The sequence below is a fragment of the Xiphophorus maculatus genome, chromosome 8 (genome assembly GCF_002775205.1).
Source record: "Xiphophorus maculatus strain JP 163 A chromosome 8, X_maculatus-5.0-male, whole genome shotgun sequence".
NCBI classification, from domain to species: Eukaryota; Metazoa; Chordata; class Actinopteri; order Cyprinodontiformes; family Poeciliidae; genus Xiphophorus; species Xiphophorus maculatus.
The window spans coordinates 19,802,139-19,822,939 of NC_036450.1; the positions used below are offsets into that span (position 1 = coordinate 19,802,139).

At 38.5% G+C, this 20,801-nt stretch overlaps 1 protein-coding gene across 1 annotated transcript; it reads right to left on the minus strand.

Annotated features, from left to right (window-relative positions):
* Nucleotides 1–165: 165 nt before the first annotated feature.
* Nucleotides 166–13,624, minus strand: prkaa1 (protein kinase AMP-activated catalytic subunit alpha 1). Its single transcript, XM_023338600.1, has 9 exons — nucleotides 13,421–13,624; nucleotides 11,365–11,506; nucleotides 9,036–9,129; nucleotides 8,784–8,928; nucleotides 7,768–7,855; nucleotides 7,452–7,676; nucleotides 6,853–7,345; nucleotides 6,633–6,759; nucleotides 166–2,783 (listed from the first exon to the last, which is right to left on the minus strand). Exons 1-9 carry the CDS (start codon nucleotides 13,515–13,517, stop codon nucleotides 2,500–2,502), a joined length of 1,695 nt encoding a protein of 564 aa, XP_023194368.1. The 5' UTR covers nucleotides 13,518–13,624; the 3' UTR covers nucleotides 166–2,499.
* Between the last annotated feature and the right edge of the window lie 7,177 nt (nucleotides 13,625–20,801).

A 20,801-nucleotide genomic window follows, 5' to 3' on the forward strand; every position in this document is an offset into this window, starting at 1 on the left:
GAATAATTTATTCATATAAAAGTCTGAATACTACCTATAAAATTTAACGGAAAAGATCAAACCTTCTCTAGTCGCCATTATTTAAAGGATTAGTTCACAAAGAAGCATTTATTTATTAAAATAGCCACATAAAATGAAAAACAAAAACACTTCCAAACAACAGTATGCAATTTATTAGCAGTTTATTAGCCAGTTGTGTATACAAATGATTCAACACTTTCCATTTAGATTTACACTGCTCAATCTGGTAGGGACTCCCTTCACACCAAAGAAAAATAGAGCAATATATTGAAGAGGTTCAACCAGACTGTACAAAACAGTCTTCTAGGACACTTTCCATAATCTCTCAAAGAGTTAATGTTTTTTGCACACATTCATCGTTCCTACAAAACCCATCATGTAAGGCATGACAAGTTTTGATAATCTAGACTTTCAAGAAACCCCTTAAAAATAAGTACTATTTTAAACCATGTCCACAACACTATAAACTGTCTTTACCCTCTTTTTTCAACCTGTGGTTTAAAAACTGAGACATCAAAGTCAAATATGAACTGAATATTTTTGGGTGGAAACCTTTCATACACTATGAGAGAACATGATCACAATTATTGACACACTTTGCAATTTTAATCATGATCTGAGCTTATTTCAGTGTTGTTTAAAGCTAAACAGCAGTAATCTCAAGAAAGGGTGACTTTAAAAAAAACAAACAAAATCAAACTCGAGGTCAGACTTTTATTCGTTTTGTAAGCAAGTATTACGTTTCTCAAAACCAGTTTAAATGTGTAAGACTAACAATATAAGCCGTGGACATCAATCTTTAAAAACTGCAAAAGGTGCCAATATTTCTGACCAGCACTGGAATCAAATTTCAAGCATAAAAACGGATAAACAGTACTAATAAGGATAAGGCAGCCAAACAATTACCACTCAAAACTTTTAAGACTGAACAGGAAATGGAATGAGATGTGTTCTATTTAAAGACATACCTGTGACTGTAAGTCTGCAAGTTTAATATCTGGACAAACTTTATCAAATATAAATCTGTCACACGGTTACCATCTTACCAAAAACGTTTTGTCCTTAACAATTTACAGTACCAAATAAATTCAAGTTAAGTCTGGAATAAAATGTCAAATTTCAAAGGAATGTGAGAGCAATTAAAAACTAAAAATCTGAAGGAAAAAAAAACAAAAACAATTTTATACGTATTCACCGATGAACTTTCCACATATCGGCTATAACTGCTACTATTTGTTGAAAATTAGGCCTTGATGTCTGTATACATGACTGATTGGCATTTATGAAATGAATGTAGGCCAAAGGCATTTAACTCAGTAATCATACTCATATCCTATACTTTATCCCAAACAAAGAAAAACATAAAAACTCAAAATCAATTTGTCCATCTAACACATGAACACTTAAAATGATATATTTCTAGATTTGTGTGTCATAACAAAACACCTCTTAAATTGGAAAAGCAAGCTAGTTATCTAGAAAGACAATCAAGTATCAGAACAATTGTGATTGAGGGCAACAAAACTGACAAAGACCTAAAAAGAGTAAAAAAAAAAAAAAAGAGAGAAAGGAATATACATTTATATATGTCTAATATCCAGCAATAGAATTTAATGCAAGAAAAAAAAATCAAATTCTGTTACAACCAAAACCTCCTCCACTTAATGCATTGATAAATATGTTCACGCCTTTATATATAAAAATGCAGGGGGACAAACAAGTTCAAAAAATTGTTTTTACAAAGAGGACAAGATCATGAACATTTAAGTATTTGACAAAAACAAGAAAACCCTACATAAATCTGATGAAGCATCCTGTTTTTAGGCCTGACACATTGCAGACATCAAGGGTCACTGCACGTTTTGGGGTCCAACTGAATGTGATCGGCATGGAAAATAGTGCAGCCCCCCGATATATCTGCAACGCCTCTCTGATCCCTACCAAGAAAAAAAAATAAAACTACAAGCAGCAGAAAATTAAAGAAAGTTGTGCAAAAGTGCTTCCTGCCTCCTATGACTGCCACTCAATTCTTAAACCCCCCAACCCGTGGCTTCCTCCTCTGCAGGCCAAAAAAAAAAAAAACAAGATTTTGTTCTCTGTACTGAAACGTGCGCCTTACAGGCTATAAGTACAGACCGTTCAGTGTAATCACTTCCGCATATAGTTGTATTTGGGATGTGGGCATCTGTTGTTAGGACTGATTTGGAAATTCAAAGATCCCCCCCCCACCTTCTTACCCTCCCCTCTGAAATGTTCTGTCCTAGTTAAGTAGCACGTGATTCCTCTTTCTTCAACTCCTACAGACCCAGTCAGCTCGGTATACCTCCCCCTACAGCTCAGGGAACGCCAACCTGCATCAGTGCCATGGAACAATCACTTCATCCTCAGCCTGGATAAAGTGAGCCATGAATCGGTTGCATGCTTATTGCTATAAAGACACTCAGAGAGAAAAAAGGCTAGCGATGATTGTTTTGCAAGCTATCGTGCAAGTAGTTTAATAAGATTTGCGCACATCTCAAAGAACTCGATGGTGTGGCTTCCCGGTCGGGGGGCGGGCGTGCTGTCCGCACCACCCGACGAGTCGACGGACGAGGTCAGAGAGGAACCTAGGGAGCCTTCGGCGGTCTTGGTGGGCTGCGCAGTGCTGGAGGTGGCCGAAACGTCTGCTCCCTCTGCGTCGCTCTTTACTGTGGCGCGGTGGTTGCCCACGGACCCAGAGCGGAGAGGGGTAGCAGTTCCAGATTTAGTCTCCAGCATATCATCTGAACGGCACAAGAAAGACTATGTTTAACAAGGAAAAACCAATAAAACCTACAAACACACACACAAAAAAAACATTTAAACTATTCTTCTGAGAGATTAACAGCACTGACTTGCAAGTAGGCCTGTCACGATAGCAAATTTTGCTCAACAATTAATTGTCTCAAAAATTATCGCGATAAACGATAATATTGTTTGAAGACCTTTTTACACTGATTTAATAGAAATTACGTAATAATGCATGCGATTTCCTGCCAAAGTTAGATACACTTTATTTTCAAAAACACACTAAACACTGGAACTGATAAACAAAATAAACAAAACAACCAAAAACAAAAATAAAATGGATTCTCAGTCTCCATTAACAAAAAACACACTTGAAGAAAAAACTAAACAGCATAAAGCCAAAGTGGAAATAAATACTGCATTCAACCAAAAGATTATGAAGTCTGTATACTATGTTGCCCTTCAGTAATAATTAGATTTAAATAGAGAAGACGGACTACCTGATGCAATAGTTTTTTGCACGATTTTTTGCTCCTATTTTTCCGCTTACAACAATCTTAAAACGTTGGTCTTTCTAAGATTGTGTGGTGTGTTATGGTAGATTGTCGTTGGTTTTCCCCGACTGGGATCTTAACGCAGCCTGTTCAATGTGACAGGCAGCCAATCAGACAGCGCGGATTCTCCTCCGTGCTTTCTGAGGGGAAATTACAGAGGGGAATCCCAAACAGCTGACACAGCGCAACCCGAAGTCCAGCGGACATTGAAGATGATATGTGGAAACAACATTAATGTTTATTCAACATGCAAAGAATATAGAAATGACAAGAGGAGGAGTTGGAGCGAAATTGCTACCGCAGTTGATAAACCCGGTAACTTTTCAGCTGTTCTTCGTTAACGTGACATAAACAGGTTCTAATGATTTTCATTCAGTCAGGACTTTATGCTGACACTAGCCACATGCATTGCAGGTAGATTGTAGTAAAGCATTGATTAATGCCTGGTTTTAAAATTAGTTCACTGGACTTGTAGCCATTATTTTGTGCCCATTGTTGGACACCACACGGCACGATCGAACCGTTATAACTAGGATTTCTGTCGGCTAATGTGTGATCTGTCAGGTTTTGAAAATGGGCCGACAGCTCGTGTGCGCTGAGCTTTACACTAAGTAAAATGAGGAAAGGGGGGTCAGTGGGGAGCACCGGGGTTGAGCCTTTTTTTCCATTCGGTGTCATCAACAGAAAGAGAAAAAGGCCAGAAGAGACGATAATGCCGATAATTAAAATGACATGGATAGTTTTACAACAATGTCAGTAACTGGGAAATACTGATTAGAATTTAATACAGACATTCTTTCATAAAAAGTATAATGTGAGGTTTGTAAAATCTTCTTTTGTGAAAACAAAGAAATGGGGGGAATCTTTGGTTGAATCCCATAAGACACTCCCTACCACTAGCAATCCCCTTCCTCCATCCCTTGGCATTTCATTCAGGAAGTGGTTCACATACTTTACTGAGAAATGAAGCATTCCTCCAAACAGCATGATTAGTTCTCACCCATCTCTATTACATAAATATATATGATCTAATATGCCCATATGAGTTGTGTAAACAGTCCTGCAGCAAATATTTTTTGTTTTGCTCAGACAAAAACGTGACTTCAATTAAACCCAGCTGACAAAGTACATGGATTTTTATCAATGTTATACCAATACACCAACACAAACATATAGTATGTCTTATATTGTCTTAAAATAACAGACTTTAATGGGAATACTAATCTTGAAATATGCTTGGAGTACACTGATGTGTGGTCTGACGGAAAACATACCAAGTATTTAAATCTTTATAAACTTAGTATTATCATGTTTCACTGGGTTTTCATTAGGTTTTAGGATATTTTCTGTGTCTATATCTTAACAGAAATTAGTTTCTTTTTTGCTTATTAAGAAAAAAAATGGCATTCAGGCTTAATTTTCCAGAAAAACATTGTTAAAATTTTGTTCTAGTGGATCTTGTGAGCTGGATTTATAGGTATCACTCTAATAACCAGCATTTGCATTCAGTTTAGTCCCTACATCTTTTGCAATAACCAACAATTAACATTTTTAAGCTGCAAGAGCAAGATTCTTCAGTCTTGTGCAAGAGGTCAGCTTTTATTATCCCCTAGTGGTTTTCTAGCATCCTTTGATGGCAATCAAAGGGAATAAATCTCACAAGAGGTTTCCTTGTAAAAATCCAAACAATACCGACCACACATAACTTTATAAAATTTACCCTTTGCTTTCGAAACATTAAGCTTTCACAACATATTTTTTTGGCACGATCTACAATTGAACATTGCTAACAAATCAGCTAGGGTCAAATTTTAGCCTCGTCCCCTTTAAACAGCACGACTGTATCACATCAAACTGCCCACAAAAAACACTCCTAACATTTTCGTTTGAAGTTATTGCCAAGTCCGTACAGACAACCAAAAGCCCTCATTTTCAGTCAATCATTAATGAAGTCTATACTAGAGCAGGACACGAGTCAGATAAACAACCCAAATATATACGGATCAGGTTTCGCCAAGATATCTAGGTCAACATACATATGCCATTTATGTGCTATGTTTTTATCAACAAAAAGCAGAGTTAATTAGCTCAATAGAAAACAAACAATTAAAGTACAGAAAAACACAGGGATGAGTACTTTTAAAGGAAGGACAACCTCATACCAGATCTTAAGAAAACCATTTTCTGCAAAGGTTAATGAGTAAAGAAATACTTTAACATGGGTGTTAAGTCAAAAATACAAAGTTTGTTTCAGTTCTCTTAGTTGAGGTAAACTTTTTTGCAAAAATTTTCAAAATTGCAAATAATTTTTTTCTAATGACTGAATTAAACATCAGTCATTAGTTGCATTAATTACGGTAAACAAAAAGTGAATGGTGCACTTTAAATGGTAAGAGAGTTCAGTTTTACAAACATGCATGTGTTCACTATCATTCAGCTACAGATAAAAACACCCCGACTGCTATGAATAGGACTGTAGTGATACACTAATCTCATAATACGATATATATCATGATATCCAGCAAACAATACGATTCGATACGATTGTGATTTTCTGAAGGACAGAATGATTTGGTAACATTTTGTAGCTGTTCCATAGACTTGAATTAATTGAACTGATGGTGAAATACTGGTCTAATAAATGTTGTTTTTGTTATACATTTGCTTTGTTTAAATGTTAATTGTGTGGTTTTGTGTATTTGGTTATGCAGAAAAGAAACCTTTTTTTGTCTTATTCACTTACATTATGTAATGTAGTTTATCTATTTCATTTCATTATTTAATTAATTGTAACTGGTTGTTTCATTACATGTTATTTTTACTTTTAATGTACATGTGCAACTGGGTAAAAAAAATGTCACGTGTAATAGCTGTCATTTATTTCATGTGGATTTGACATAAAACTCAAAGTAGGATTTAATGTTTTGATGCTCGCGGATTAAAAATCGATACCCTTTCTGAGGAAAAAAAACATTGATAAATATCGTAGAATTTATAAAATTACACAGCCCTAGTTATGAACCAATATTTGCTCGATATTCGCAAATATTCCTGGCTAACAAATGAAACGCACCCATTTGCTGTAGAGCACATCTATGTTCCCCTGTCTGACTGGTGATCAGTGGCCAACTGATACCTCTAATGAAACGAGACTGTTTGTCAGACTCAAGTCTTTAGAGTGTAAATTTACACCAAATTTCAAAGCTCTTTTTAAGCCACGTTGCTGCGACTTGAGCCAACATATCTGAACTAATGCCGTCCTAATATGCAGAACTGAGTGGAAGAACTTACCATCTATGCTACGAAAGTCAAGGAGGTAGGTTCTGCTGTCCACCTGGTAGAGTTGAAGGCTCATCTTGGTTTGCATTCCTGTGATAGGATTCTTCCTCCTCACACGCAGATAATATGGATTAACAACCTAGAAAGAACAAGAAATTAAATACTGTAAACACACATTAAGGCACATTAATCGGTTTTAAAAACTGATAACATTGGATGTTTTTCCCCTAACCTTCCACTCATAATCCAGCTGTTTCATTGCACGGCACACTTCGGTCATAATGTCGTTGGGTCTGCTCTGACTGCGGATCCCCAGGTGCCACTTGGCTCTTCGTACGCCCTGGTGCTTGGACTTCTGGGGGTTCAGTTCATCCAGTGTGTGGCGAGACCTCGGAGGAGGCTCCGCCACGAAGATGGGTAAACGCTCGGGGTGGGGCTTGATGATTCCAGCCACGTCGTCCAGAAAATTGTCTGGCGGGCTTGAGGCCAGGTAGAAATCCTTGGCCTCACTCATGATGCGCCGATTGTCGATGATTAGGTGGTATGCCACTGCTAACGGGTCCTGGTGGTTGCGACTGTAAATGCAGGAGAGAACCTCCTCCTCTGTGCACTCGAACTTCTCACACACTTCTTTCAAGGCCTCGTCATCAATCATGTTGTTGCTGTAGGAGGGGTCCTCAGGAAACAAGTACTTTGGCAGATCTTGTTTGAACCAATCGTCCTCACTACAGTGGTGAAATAAACAGATCAAGGGGTGAAACGCGCTAAAGAAGTCGTCTTTATAATCCAAAACAGAATAAAGACAATAATGATATTGTATTTTTGGCTTACCGGATCTCTTTAATAGTTGCCCTTTTCATTGGATCCACTTGCAGCATGTGTTTAAGGAGGCTTACTACTGAGGGGTTCAGATACTGCGGCGTGAAAAAGATCCCATCGCAAATTTTTTTAAAGAGCGTTGGCACATGGTCGTCATCGAAGGGGAGTGTCCCACACAATAACGCATACAGAATGACACCACTACTCCATATATCCACCTCGGGACCGGCGTATAACCTGAGGACAGGTGTAAAAAAATATATATGTAAGACTCAATGCAAAGTTTGACTTTCAGGGCTAATTTTCCACTTGAGAACTGGTTCATTACCTTCCTGAGATGACCTCTGGAGCAGCATAGTTTGGAGAACCACAACTTGTTCTCAGGAACTCTCCGTCTGACATCATGTTTGACAGACCTGCACAAAATTTTGAATTGTTAATGCATTAAAATGTTTGGTGTCATGTTAGAATCACAAACTTCAATTGGAGATAGAAAAGTACAAGTCCCCCTCTCTACATTTCTTCCAGCAGGCTCAGGGGAGCTGACCAGAGTTTGTGGGAAAATAAAGTTAGGAGTTATAATGTGAAACATTTCAAAGGAATTTCAAAGGCACATCTGCAGTTAATTTTGCAATAATCAATATTTACTCAAGGATTCACAAGCTATTCCTCATATAGCTCAGAATAATAATTTAAAAAAAACAGTAACCTTCAATCTTCACCTTTTTGTGTCACTTGTTCTTCTTCATGGCGTTATGAACATAAAAGACAGTAATGCTATGGCTCTGTTTGCCAAATAAACAGCAGTAGTAAAGTTCCCAGAGTTTATTTGACCTCATCATTACAACTCATGCTTAGAAAATCTCCTATTGTTGGCAGCAAGAGTAAATCTGAGTCATAGATAAAACAAATGCAATAACAAAGTAAAGCCGGTGTAAGTTGAAGGTCGAGCTTCAACACTATCTAACTATCCATCTAGCCTTGGGAGTATTTTCCAGTGACAAAGAGGAATTCACCTTCCTCTAATACATATTCAGAACTTTTTCAAGTCTAACTTCACATTTACCCTCACTGTGCACTGATGTTATCTTTTCTAGGATCAGGCAACATATTAGCCAATTTTCTGGTAAACAAGCCAGTGCTGCTAGTAACTGGAAAGCCTGCTTGTGCCTTCTATTTCAGCATTCATGACTGTTCCTATACTAACACATATCAAACAATGCCTGCTCTTAAAAACATCACACCAGAAAATGCTTGCAGAGTAACCTGAAACCTCACTGGCTTTTACAATAACGACAATGGCGCCTCTTATCCAGCCTGCCAGGTAAAGTGTAGAGTACATACCGAAATCTGCGATCTTTGCATTCATGTGCGCATCGAGCAGCACGTTCTCAGGTTTGAGGTCTCTGTGCACCACCATGTGCCTGTGGCAGTAATCTACCGCTGATATGATCTGCTGGAACAGTCGCCGACTCTCCTTCTCTTCCAACTAATAGATCAGAAATTACCCGTTAGCGTTCACACAGACCAATCGACGTAAAATACGACCCATTGATTTACAACTCTCAGATCATCTTCTGTACTGTCATGTCTTACCTTTCCATTTTTGCAGATGTAATCGAAGAGCTCTCCACCTGAGACATACTCCATGACCATGAAGATATCTGTAGGGGTGCTAATAACTTGATACCTGCAACAACAGTAACGAAAAGATTAAAATCACATGAGTTATTAACAGCTGAGGAGCAGAACTGACTCAAAACAGCTCAGATGGCAGGAACCTAATTTCATATCGTGCCAAAGAAGAATCAGCCAGACATGAATATTTGACTTGACACGTCAAAATATGATTACAACTGAGTTTGAGCAATGAAATGTTTGAGAAATTTTAAGAGGAAAGCATTTAAATCTAATTTATCATGTTTAATATGTTTTAAGCGCAACTTCTGTACTTTAAACATTTTTGTTTAAAGTTTAAAAAAAAATCAAAAAAACCTAATATGCCTTATAAGATCAAAGCTTATAAGGTTGTACACGATTAAGTGAGAACCAGCATCTGGTTTGTGACCGGTTTGCAAACACACCCACACACACAATTTTGTTGTAATGATCTATGACCCCATCTAAACTATGGTACTGTCACCTTTAGCTCCCAGTGCTCATTTCTAAGTAAAAGCTGTGCTGAATTCCCAAAATATGCTCTGAACTTAGACATATGCTGTATCGTATAAACATCAGTTAAAACCAAAAGGCTTTAATAGCAAGAGCAACAAAATTTTTAACGACTTTAATGTGGAACTTACACTGCAAGCAAAAACAAACAAAAATGTAAAAAAAAAAATCAGCATAAACAAATGTCCTTTCAACACCAACTGATATGACATATGATACCAATTATTGAGTCTCTTTAAGAGTCTCTAAGAGTCTCTTTAGTGTTTAAATAGAAGGTAACTGGGAAGAAGGGAAGACATGTATTTGCCTCCCATTTATATTTTGTATACATAAAACATGATTTGAAAGAAACTTTACTTTGCAATTTAACAACTTGAACAGTAGTTGTATAATGATGACTTGTGTGTTACCCATCAAAATCCCCTTATCAAATCACACAACTTTTCTCCACATCCCTCTGAAAACAATGCATCAGCTTTACCCTCCTGACTCTGTTCATGAACCTGCTAGTCTTAACCTCACAGGAAGGCAATTCAAAACATCTCCTGTCTTAAGTGAGCAGTGAATACAACCATTGAAATAAAGAAATAAATAGAAATTTAAAGAGTGAGGGGAAAATTAATAAAAAAAAAGAAACATTCAATTGTTCCTCTGGAAGCCCATTTCCACCTTGAAAGAAAAAACAAAAGCCCAACAGGAAGTTTACATGTCATCATTATGAAAATGAAAGTCATAATTTTGTGTTTTAAAGTCATAGTTACAATTTTTCTTCTGGTAATTATAAATTCAAAACATGTAATATTGAGATTTACTCTTGCAATTATGTCTTCAAAACTCGTGTTTTTATTTTTTCCCTTTATGGCAGAAATGGGCTTCCATACATATGTCATAGTACTATTGTGTTGCACTGCTGCATTTGCTCTGAGACTAAACAGGCCACACCACAGAGTTTGTTCCATTTGCTTCCGCCCTCTGGAAAAGATGACATCTCTCTCTCTCGCTCTAAGATCCCACACACAAAGTTTACATTCTTGTGCATGCATGACATGGAGCTGATATTCAAGACATTTACCACACCTTGTGCTCTATTTACTAACCCTCTAACTGTACCCTACAGACAATTACCCATCAGGCAGGAAGTACTGCAGTAATTTCCTTCATTGTACTTAGATCAGTGCTCCTTTCAGTAACAGAGTATCCATGCTGTATGTAGCAGTATGTTGCTGAATAAAATAGATTTTGGATAGTCTATTCCAAAAGGTTCATAAGGCTCACTCCCTTATGAAACCGCAGGACATTTTGCAACACGAGTGTGTCACTCAGCTCCGACAGTAACTGTAATATGACTCATTGAAAATATCTGTCATCTTTCCACATTAGCAGGTACAAATGTTGTCAGGAACTTCACAAGTCATTTCAAGCACGGCAAGGCAAGCAGCGTGGTTACTGCCTCAAAAGCTGCTCTTTGGCGAGTAATTATTTCAGGACAAAGAGGTCACACGGCCCGGTAAGGCTGGGGTCGTTGATAATGCACTTTTTGCTCATTAAAATGCACAACAAGAAGGGGGAGGGGAAAGCACAATGCAGACAGAGAGCGCTGATGAAAAGGGACACGGGGTCAGATGATATCACCCTGACGGATGCATCCTGGAACACACCATTTCTAAAGTCTGGAAATAGTTCAGTGGGTGGCATTAATGTGGCGGCGGGGGGGATTACGCGGCGGTGAGCGGGTGTGTAATCTAGGACTTACAGTTTAATTATGTGAGGGTGCCTGAAAAGCTTGAGGTTCTGGATCTCCCGGCGGATTTTTCCCACCACGTCCAAGCTGCGGATCTTCTGCCTGTTCAAGATTTTCACAGCCACTTGGTGCTTGGTCAGCTCATGTTGGCCCACTGCGCAACGAGCAAATAACAGAGGGAGAAGAATTGAAATCAGAAAGCAAAAGCACAAGAATATCTGTTCATAGACTGAATAGTCAAAAAATGTTTGCAAGAACGGCAATAATTGGCATATCTTTCATAACGTAAGAAGAAAATAATTTCTGAACATTTAATAGTTACAATAATTGTGTTTAAATTTGTGCAATTTGTTTTATTTAAATGCAGCAGACAAAGATCAATAATTGTTTATTTGGACTCATCATCGCAGTCCACATGAGGAATCAAAGTTCAAAGTTTACAGCCCAACTTCTAGCTTCTGTGCTGCTCCTCAAAGTCGTTTGTTTCTTCTTAACCTCAACTCTTTATGGCTGAGGTTTGTTGTGATATTTTGCTTGAATCAGATTTACTGCTACAAACACATGCACACATTTTATTGCACTGTGATCTGCAACACGTTACAAATGTCAAAGTAGAAAGTATAAACTTAGATACGCAAATATCTCAATGGATAATTTCATGCAAAAATGTTCTTGCTTAGTCAGTTGCTGCTAGAGGATTATTCCAATAGGACAGCAAACAAAAAAAAATTACATTTCAATACCTGATCAAATAGTGGAACAACAGAGCAGTTTGCTATGTTAGTCGATGCTCAAAGTTTCACTTTATTAGATGTGCTGACAAAATATTTAGAGATACAGAGGAAATGCCAGGTCAACTTTGCCAGTCGTGATAAGACACTGAGGAGTTGGAAACTTAAAAATCCCTTTTTTCTCAATCAGTGAATATCACAGCGCTTTAATTTCTACTGAAGTGAACTGATCAAGAGCTGATTTCAGAAGTTGTAAGAAAAGGCTGAAAGTATTGCAGCAAAGTTGCTTGGTTTTTGGTCCTTTTGAGCTTTTGCTCTCAGCCTGTCATAAAACATGACGGATCTGGAAATGTTGGCAGACTATTTATAACTCTTTTTGTAACATTGTATAAACAAAGCAGCCGTCCTGAAACCATTTTACAGCAACTACCACCTAAGTAAACAGGCCATTTCACACAAACCTTGATCACAAAATCCAATAGGCCTGCCACATATTTGGAATCAAACAGACGCAGTAATAAAATATTTATTTGTACTCCGGACAGCAATTCTATAACACTCTGTGCAACTTTGCAAGTGAACATCGTTCTTTACTGCTTAAATCTGGATACCCTTCGCTCAGGGCAGCAGCTCCAACGCACTAACACCGTGTTTTCCTTTCATCAGCTACAGGAACTGGGGTACCAGGGAGATGAGTCACTGAAAATTAAGTGACTATAAACAGACCGGCTGTTTGTTGGAAGAGGGTGATAGTTCCAGGTTTATAATGTGTGTCGGAGGGGGGGAGCACAAATTACAGCTTACAAATCCCACCTCTGTCCAAACTGAGTAGGTAACCTCTGTTAATGACCTTAGCTACTACTTGGGTAGTCCTCTGAAAACACTGGGGCGAACATTTTAACTGGTTTTGACCCACTCCCTCTCCAAACACACCTGGAAGAGTTAACATTTCCTCACCCGTAAAGGTCACAAGAGTAATTTTAATGTTTGCAAACCGGAAGAGGGGGACGAATCAATAGCAGTCAGGAAGATTTACTTCAGTCCCAACAGCGACTTGTGGATCACTGGGTTAGCTAACAGCGCTATTAACGCTAACTAATACTTTTGTGTCAGAAATAATTGAGAAGTCTTGCTAGCTCTGTTGAATCATTCAGCTGCTTTACCCTAATATGTGGCGTTTCTCACACAGTAGGTAAAGCTAGACCATGACAACATATGAGCTACATTTCCGATTTGGCGACAGTTTAGCTCGCTAGCAGGCTAAGTTAGCGGATAAGCTAAAAGCCTCCATCTTTCAGTCGCCAGGACGCACAGACGGCAACACATACGAGACATACCTTTAACCTTCCCAAAAGTCCCGACTCCGAGCGTGTCACCGAGAATGTAATGTCCGATTTTAACTCTTCCCTCGTGTTTCTGTTTCTCCGTCGCCATCTTCCCGCAGTGGCCTTTCTGCGGGGTTAGCTTGCTGCAGCCAGACACGGACCGAACTCTGTGTGCGTCTCTCGAGCGGCTCCGAATCCGCTCCGCGACGCACGGAGGACAGAGATCCACCCCGGCGCGCGCATGATTCGTCAAAGCCCGTAGGCGTGGCACGGTGTTGCCTTCACTGCATGCAGAAAACTCCGAAATTTCAGTTACATATTCGAACCTGAAAAATCCCTTTATTAAGTCTCGGATAAATAAATAAACAAACAAAGAAATAAATAAATCACAGTTGTGATTCTTATCTTGAAACTTTTTGGCCAAGTTTTCAAGATAGAAAACTTGACCAAAAAGTGTGCCTACTTCTGACACACGTTTTGTGACCAAATAGCCCGGTTTTGGGCTCATCTGACAATAAAATCCTTCTGCCGGTGATGGTATGTATAACTTCTTAACATCACTATACAGCTTTAAAAGACAAGGAACAAAGAAATATAAACAACTATTAAAATATTTATAAGTTAAACTTTGTCTAAAAGTAGTTTTAAAAAAGTAGAAAATAAAATTTCATACACCAATGCTCATAAAAACTCCATGAAAATGACTAAGATCATGCAACACAGCATCAGAAATTTAACTTGCAAAATCAAGATAGGTTAAACCAGTTGTCTCCCAAATACACACCTGAAGCATTCAAATAAGAAACATGTATCCTGTATCTGACCTGTACTTATCTAAGCAAGTTATCAATTTCTGTTTTTCAACTCACACTGTCTGTCTGTTGATCTGAAAACAAATTTAGCTCAGACATACAGTATATCAAATGTACATATTTAGGAAGCAAACATTTTGTTTGTCCCAAAACAAAAAAAAATCCTTGTGTACACTGGTAGTATGCAGGCGCTTAGTCAGCTCTTATAATAATGGAGCAGGCAAACTCTGCTGGCACATAAATGTTGATCTACAATTCATTCTGTGCAAACTCTATTCCTGTGTCACAAAAGACAGACAAACATTTGAGAAATGAACCACATGCAGCCATTAAATTAGTAATCATATTTTATTAGTTGGTTGTGTTTTCTCTAATCTAATTTTGAACCCAAAACATTACATGTCAATATTGCTTACTGAGACAACTGCCATTAATTAAAATAAGGAGATGTAGACAAACATTTATAAAGAATCGAGAGCCGAAAGAAAGCTAAGACCAGCTTAAGCCAGGACATTTTTCCAACATTCCAGAAATGCTTCTCAAATAGAAATCTAAAAGCAGGCTTATTCTCTTCAAAAGTTTATGACAAAACCCAGTTTCACACAGCAGTTTTGCTCCTGGAATTATGTCCCCGCCAGTGCAGAGCTTGTTGAATGGCAGTAGCCATTCAACAAGTATATGTGCAGGTATGAGTGCACCTGCACATATACTTTGGATGTCGGCCTCGTGACTCGAAGAGCAGCAAATAGACATTCTGTTGAAAGTTATTTTCTCTTTTGAAGCCTCCTTCAAACTGTTTTGAACGTCGAGAAAATATTTTTTTTTTCAAGAAAAGTGAGCTCTGGCTTCGGAGAAACACCCTGATCTGATTTCCAGGATGAGGATTGTCCCCAGGCAAAAGTGCCACTTAAGTAGCTCAGCCATTATTAGACTGAGATTTTGAATGTTTTGCCAGGAAATTTTCCACATCACAACCGCTTTAAAAAACTGTGGTCACTTTAAATACAAGGCGAGAAATCTGCAGCTTACGGTCATGCCACTCTAAACACGCCCGATCTCGTATGAACTCGGAAGCAAAGCAGAGCAAACTTGGATGGAAGATCACCTGGGAGGGAATACCAGGTGCTGTAAGCATTTTTTCCAGCAGAGGGGGCTGACGCATTATTTTCCCTTTCACCAAATTAGGATTTTGACCTTTTAATCACCATCAATGAGCACAGCTGCTACTTTCAAATGGATTGCCTTGAATTTCTTCATTGGCCTTTTTTTGTGTGTGGCCACTCACAACATTTTGGAATAGGTTAGTCACAATTCTTAACCAGCCTCATCTCTGCCTGCTCTTGTACTTATACCCTACACGTGTTCTCCATATGCACTTGAGAACACTTGTATTTGTTGAATACACCGCAAGAAAAAATGTTCTACCCAGCATATATGCAAGAACCAGCTACAAGAACAGAGTGATGTAATTTTGTTCTTGTGGTCCTGGAAGAGAAAACAACATTTGATACACAATTATCCACATGTATCCCCTTATAGACCTGACGGTACTGGGGAAGAAGCACAATAATGACTTTGTCAATTCTGATCACCTTAAAGTTTTTATGCAATTTACTCTAAGTTCAATATCTTTATATTGAAAGTACATATCCTCTCACTATAATAGAAATAAGTCAAAGTATCAAATCAATTCAATCATATAGTCAAATTTGATTACCTTTCAAACAGATTTTGAAAGGTAAAAAAGCAAATTTAGTCCATAACGTCAACCAATTAAAAGCTGCCTAAGAGAAATCTAGGTAATTGCATCAAATCTTTGCACAATAAAAGAGAGGCCTCAGTGTGTTTTTTACAGGGTAAAAAAATTAAGTTACAGACAGGAATAGCTCAGCTAGGCTGAACTTTTGCTGTGTAGCTAAACAAAGAAATGCAAGGCTAGGGTTAACTCTAACCCATCCAATATGCCCACAAGAGATCAAAGTTGTAATCACATCTGTTTAGGTTGTGAATTTGTGAGCCTCCTCAACTTTCTATCATTAATTATAACTATCAACTATATCTTAGAGTTATGTAAGGGCCTAGAACTGATGCTTACTTCAGTACCAACTTTGCAATTTAAAATCCTTTCACGCCACTGTCCATTTTTTTTATTTTTTTTTAAACTGTGTGAGTTTCTGGACATATTTTGATTTTTAGAGATGAAAGCCATTTTGTTTTTTCATTAAAATGTGGTATATCAATCCTATAAACAGTTAGATGCGCCACCATTAAGAGATCCCATTTTTCCAATTCAGACCCAGCTCATCTCATTTCACGTTTTCTATGACCTCTGATTGCACCTGGTTTCTTTCTGTAAGCAATTTGCAATAAATTATGCTTATTGTAGACATTGTTACCAATAATGCTTGTCCTCAATGCTTTCTTTATGGTTTCATTGCCAGAATGTATCATATGCAACACATTTATTTAAAGGTGGCCTTCTTTGAGCCAACTATGCTCACTGCTAAAGTCGAACAGAAAAAACAAAATTATATAAGACGGCACAGTTGCTCTTTTCATTGTATGTGGGATGTGAGAAGTGCAGCAGTGATTTGCTACTAGATTGACTAAACGTCGCTGAAGAAGTCCTGTGATAAAGGAAGTAGCTTGGTTCTTTAGAGCCACGAAGGCAGTCAGCCAAGCTTTAAATTGAAATTGAAGGTGAACCGGGAGCCAGTGCAGGCAGACGGCACTGGAATTATGAGCTCTTTTCTGTACTGCTCAGCATCCTCGCAGTCACATTTTAAACCACCTGCAGGTGAGTTACTGGAGAATGAGCGAGGCCTTAAATGCGTAATAATTTAAAACGTAATAAACCAGAATGCAACGAAAGCGTGAATTATGAGAGAAATCATCAACTTCTGGAGGTCATGACCTGACAACAAACCACCAAACAGCTGAGCATTAGGGGGGGTTCAGGGCCTTGTAAATGTATTCATACCTCTTTTCACATTTCTTATAGGGACGGTGTTATCAGCATGCTGTTCTGTGTTCGCTTTAATGTAGACCACAAAAATTGAATCATGGCCCCATCTGACCAAAACACTTTCGTCCACATCTTACTGTCCCTCAAAACTTCAAACTTTCAATAGCTCTTAGTTCAAAATGTATTCCTTTGTGGCACACTTGGATAAGAGGCAGACAAGTCTATGAGGGGCCGTTTAGGACAAAATTTACGTTTTGTCTCTCACACACTACCAAAAAGTCTCGCATACTCCAAAAAAGTAGCCACGCACACTCCAAAAAATTACGTTTTGTCTCTCACACACTACCAAAAACTCTCGCATACTCCAAAAAAATAGCCTCGCACACTCCAAAAAATTACGTTTTGTCCCTCACACACTACCAAAAACTCTCGCATACTCCAAAAAAATAGCCTCGCACACTCCAAAAAATTACGTTTTGTCTCTCACACACTACCAAAAACTCACGCATACTCAAAAAAATAGCCTCGCATACTCAAAAAATTACGTTTTGTCTCTCACACACTACCAAAAACTCTCGCATACTCAAAAAAATTACATTTTGTCTCTCACACACTACCAAATACTCACGCATACTCAAAAAAATAGCCACGCACGCTCAAAAATTACTCACACACATTCAAAAAATACTCAAATTGCGTATACACTGTAAAGGAAAATGATTATTTGTTGGCGTTTAATACAGCTAATATACGACACGTGTAAAGGTATAGCCAACACTTTTATTTGGAACGGTTTTCTGTTGAGCATGTGGGAACTGGGAATGGCAGACAGGCAGGCAGGGCCCTTTTTTCCTCCCCCTTTTGACAGACACAGCAATAAAATTTACAATTCCGATAGAGCAGAAGAGACTTCTTGGCGCCAGGGATCTTCCGTATCAGGCAGAGATGACCACGGGGTAGTCCGCCCTTTGCTTAGATAAAAAACAGACACCTTTGCTATAAATCAGGAAGTCCCAACTTTCTTTGGGGGCCTGAGGGAGTTCTAATTGGTCGAAGAGCAGAACGCCTTCTTTGCATATATTAAATAGGGAAACACCCTTTTGGTTTATAATTTCAGGTCCGTACCCGAGAGCTCGGAGTTTTTTCATCTTTTCTCCACGTGGGCGCCTTTGTCTGTCTCTGTGTTCGTTTGTCTTCCCTTGTGTGTTTTTATTTTCATGAGAAAATGCATATCTCTGTATCTCTGCAGCTTTGTTGTCGATTGCTCTGTATGAATTAAACTCTGTGATCTGTGACGTCATTCTGTTTCGCCGTACTTTTGCAGCCGTGATGACATCCGCTCGCGACCCGGCTAACAGGAGGAAAAGGAGAGCCATGCTTTTTCCAAAATTTAAGCTAACATAATAACTTTTCTCCTTAACAACACACACTACTAAAATGTCACACACACACACAAACGTTAACTTTCTCGCTCACATACACTACTATCAGCTCGCTCACATACACACAAACGTTAACTTTCTCGCACACATACACTACTACCAGCTCGCTCACATACACTACTACCAGCTCGCGCACATACACACAAACGTTAACTTTCTCGCTCACATACACTGCTAACAGCTCGCACACACACAGACGTTTATCTCTCACATACACAAGACTAAAGTTGAACACACACACAGTACTAAGACTCGTTTTATGAATGTGTGAGAGCGAGACTCTTTTTGAATGTGTGAGAGTTGTCACGGAAGAGGCGGGGCATAATTTTTGGATCAAACTGCGCATGCGTAGATCCTAAACTATAAGTTTCGATTGTTGACTCACTGTATGTTCTATTACTTAGTATATTTGTGCTTTTAAATATATATAGAACGTTTAACTTTCTTGTAGATTAAATGTGCTATAGAAATAAATGAATCTGATTGATTGATTAAAAATAGCAAAATTGCTGTAGTACAATCTGTCCACTGGGTGCCAGTATTACAGGAATTATTAACCGGCGCCAACTAGTGCCGAAGAAGAAAGAGTTTGCTATACCGAACATGGCTAACTCTAATTCGAAACGAGAGAGAATTGGTCAGGCAGCTGCCATTTTAAACACCGCTCCGGAACGGAACAGAGATGAGAGTTCTGAATCTACTGTAGCACTGCGGGCAGTCGTTGAATCGTTTAATGCGCCTGTCAAAGTGCTGGTTGCCTCCGGAGAAGATAGAATGGTGTTTAAAATGGCAGCTGCCTGACCAATTCTCTCTCGTTTCGAATTAGAGTTAGCCATGTTCGGTATAGCAAACTCTTTCTTCTTCGGCACTAGTTGGCGCCGGTTAATAATTCCTGTAATACTGGCACCCAGTGGACAGATTGTACTACAGCAATTTTGCTATTTTTAATCAATCAATCAGATTCATTTATTTCTATAGCACATTTAATCTACAAGAAAGCTAAACGTTCTATATATATTTAAAAGCACAAATATACTAAGTAATAGAACATACAGTGAGTCAACAATCGAAACTTATAGTTTAGGATCTACGCATGCGCAGTTTGATCCAAAAATTATGCCCCGCCTCTTCCGTGACAACTCTCACACATTCAAAAAGAGTCTCGCTCTCACACATTCAAAAAGAGACTGACTCTCACACATTCATAAAAAGTCTCGCTCTCACACATACATAAAACGAGTCTTAGTACTGTGTGTGTGTTCAACTTTAGTCTTGTGTATGTGAGAGATAAACGTCTGTGTGTGTGCGAGCTGTTAGCAGTGTATGTGAGCGAGAAAGTTAACGTTTGTGTGTATGTGCGCGAGCTGGTAGTAGTGTATGTGAGCGAGCTGGTAGTAGTGTATGTGAGCGAGAAAGTTAACGTTTCTGTGTATGTGAGCGAGCTGATAGTAGTGTATGTGAGCGAGAAAGTTAACGTTTGTGTGTGTGTGTGTGACATTTTAGTAGTGTGTGTATACGCAATTTGAGTATTTTTTGAATGTGCGTGAGTAATTTTTGAGTGTGCGTGGCTATTTTTTTGAGTATGCGTGAGTTTTTGGTAGTGTGTGAGAGACAAAATGTAATTTTTTTGAGTATGCGAGAATTTTTGGTAGTGTGTGAGAGACAAAACGTAATTTTTTGAGTGTGCGAGGCTATTTTTTTGGAGTATGCGAGAGTTTTTGGTAGTGTGTGAGAGACAAAACGTAATTTTTTGGAGTGTGCGTGGCTACTTTTTTGGAGTATGCGAGACTTTTTGGTAGTGTGTGAGAGACAAAACGTAATTTTTTGGAGTGTGCGTGGCTACTTTTTTGGAGTATGCGAGACTTTTTGGTAGTGTGTGAGAGACAAAACGTAATTTTTGTCCTAAACGGCCCCTCATACATGTCACTTATTCCTCTGTCTCCATGATGCTATTTGTTCACTAATCTACACTAAGAAATCTCTGAGACACTCAGAACATAGTGTCTCAGAGACACTATGTTCTCTGAGACACTGGCGTTAAATTACACTGGCGTTAACTAAATGATTCCTAAATGCAACTGGTTGGACTGGACATGTTTAGGATTATCAGAGTAAAAGGACTCAAAATCCAGGTGCACACCACATTTCAGGTATTGTTTATAAAATAAATACTG